This window comes from Sinocyclocheilus rhinocerous, unplaced genomic scaffold (genome assembly GCF_001515625.1).
Source record: "Sinocyclocheilus rhinocerous isolate Xijiao unplaced genomic scaffold, SAMN03320098_v1.1 scaffold1312, whole genome shotgun sequence".
Lineage (NCBI taxonomy): Eukaryota > Metazoa > Chordata > Actinopteri > Cypriniformes > Cyprinidae > Sinocyclocheilus > Sinocyclocheilus rhinocerous.
The window spans coordinates 593,289-595,514 of record NW_015639805.1 but is presented as its reverse complement, the minus strand read 5'-3'; the positions used below and the strand labels follow the sequence as shown (position 1 = coordinate 595,514).

At 40.1% G+C, this 2,226-nt stretch overlaps 1 protein-coding gene across 1 annotated transcript in view; it reads right to left on the bottom strand.

The window, feature by feature from the left end:
- Window positions 1-373: 373 nt before the first annotated feature.
- Window positions 374-2,226, bottom strand: part of LOC107752150 (trichoplein keratin filament-binding protein-like) — a gene marked incomplete at its 5' end in the record, with an annotated part of 6,032 nt that continues 4,179 nt past the window's right edge. The window contains 6 exons of the mRNA XM_016568038.1: window positions 374-718; window positions 803-946; window positions 1,036-1,221; window positions 1,504-1,585; window positions 1,676-1,848; window positions 1,935-2,001. Of these exons, the coding sequence (XP_016423524.1) occupies window positions 686-718; window positions 803-946; window positions 1,036-1,221; window positions 1,504-1,585; window positions 1,676-1,848; window positions 1,935-2,001 (685 nt within the window). The remainder of the gene's footprint in view (window positions 719-802; window positions 947-1,035; window positions 1,222-1,503; window positions 1,586-1,675; window positions 1,849-1,934; window positions 2,002-2,226) is intronic.

Sequence of the window (2,226 nt, the reverse complement as noted above, 5' to 3'; positions counted from 1 at the left end):
AGCATACCTACTGGCACTTTTAATCTTAAAACTGATACGCACTATAACTGTTAAAACGCTATAAAATGTTTTTAAACTCCGAAGCGATATGTCAGATTACTGCGTTACAGCAAAACGTAATATACTACTGTAATATTATTACTTTTGTAATGCGTTACTCCCAACACTGGTCAAGAACACAAATGTAAACAATTAAAAAATCTCACTCAATTTAAGAAATCAACTCATCGCATCTCTTTCTTGTATTGGTGACTGGGTGTTCCTTTTTTCATATTTATATTACCGCTTGCACACATTGCTGTCCAGTTTAAATTCTTAATTATAAATAAATGCAGTAGACAATAGATAACATTTTCTTTATTGAAAACCGTGTCAGCATTGAAATTCATCTATACGAATCAGTCAACATATAAAACCAGACCTACATGCAAACCTCAGCACTAGTGCAATGGAAATTTAAGATCGAGAACTTACCTATACAATCATTTATCAAAGCCATAATGTAAATCATTAACATATATATATAAAGCATCTCTGAGGGGGAACCTGGTTCTTATTTAAGCACAAAGTGGCTGAGATCAACATGGACATAGGTATCCCCGATTCCGAATGAAAAACAGTGCTAGAAAATACTCCTAGCATCTGAAAGGGGATGTGGCACAAAGACTCTTCCTGTGAAGCGCTCTCATGTCCATGCTGACCGGGGTCTGCTGGGAATCTGCCACGATGAAAAATAGATCAGTTATTATATTACAAAGCACTTAAAATCCATGTCTTCGTTAACACTTTAATCTTCACTCACTCTCTCCTTGTAGCCCCGTCGAATCATTCTCTCTGTCTCAAGATGAAGCTCCTCCTCCTGCTGTCTAAGCTCCTCCCTCTCTTGTAGTTCTTCTTGCTCTTGTCGTCGTTGCTCCTCCCATTGTTCCCTGCGCCTCTGCTCCACCTGTTGGACAAATACATCAATTGAAGACATCTAGAAGTCATACTTTATACCCCAAGTAAATCTACTAGGTAGTGTTTCTCTGTACAGACCTGTGCACTGATCTCTTGCATGCGAGTGGTGCGGGCTCCCTCCTGCTGCTCCCTCTCCTGCCGTCGGGTGAGTCTCTCTTGCTCCAGCTGCTGGATGAGCTCTTCTCTCCTCTGCAGAGACTCGTCCCTTGCCAGCCTGTTCTCCTTCATTCGTTCCTCCAGCTGCTGCTGACGTCCTGTCAGGACCTAGCAAACATTGATTAAAAATATATCAAAGCATCCAAACGCACTCTTAACTGTCAAGTTATTTAACTACATTTCTTAAAAATGTACACAGTATTAATTACATGACGTTTACATAAGTGTCAGAAGATTCATATTTCAAATAAATGCTGTTCTTTTGAACTTTCTATTGATCAAAATTCTGAAAAAAAAGTATCATGGTTTCCACAAAAATATTGAGCACAACTGTTTTGAACACTGATAATAAGAAGAAATGTTTCTTTATCATGAGTTGCACTGTTTCACCTCCCGCATGAGTCTCTCTCTGGCCCTCCTCTCCTTCTCCCACTCTGCCTCTCTCTTCTCCCAAACACGCTGAGCTTCCTCCCTGCAGGCGGAAAACAAAAACAGAGTATGAAATTGACTTCCAGTTCCAAACGCATTTTAAGTTCTTAGCAAACATGCTGACTGTACTCACCGATATAAAATATCAAACTCTGCCTCCCTCTCCCTCTCCAGCTGGAGCTGCTCCTCTATGACTCTCTTCATCCAGGCGGCGTCAGTGACGGCCCTCTCTCTCCTGGCTTTCTCCAGTCTCTGCTCCTCCACTTCTCCCTCCAGCAGTGCTGCCAGGATCTTGCGGTCTGCCTCCTGGTGGACAGGAAAGCTATTGCAGTCACTCAGTCAGGACAAATTCTATTCAGCTTCATGGCACTTCAGTTTTCGTGGTAACCCACCAGTTCCTCCTGCACCTGCTGTGCTCTCCTTTTCAGCTGAGCACGGTATTGACGAGTCAGGAAATGCCTGCGGAGGCAGAGAACAGTGGCTTTAGGCTACTGCAGAACAGTTTAAATTTAGTATTGTTTACATACTATTGTATTCTTATTCACATTTGAAATTAACGTTTTAGTTTCATTTTAGTTACATTTTGTTATGTGCTTTTGTCATTTTAAATTTTTTTATAAATGGTTTAAAAAAAATTACATTTCAGTTTTAAATTTTTTAATTTTTTTATATTTATATATATAT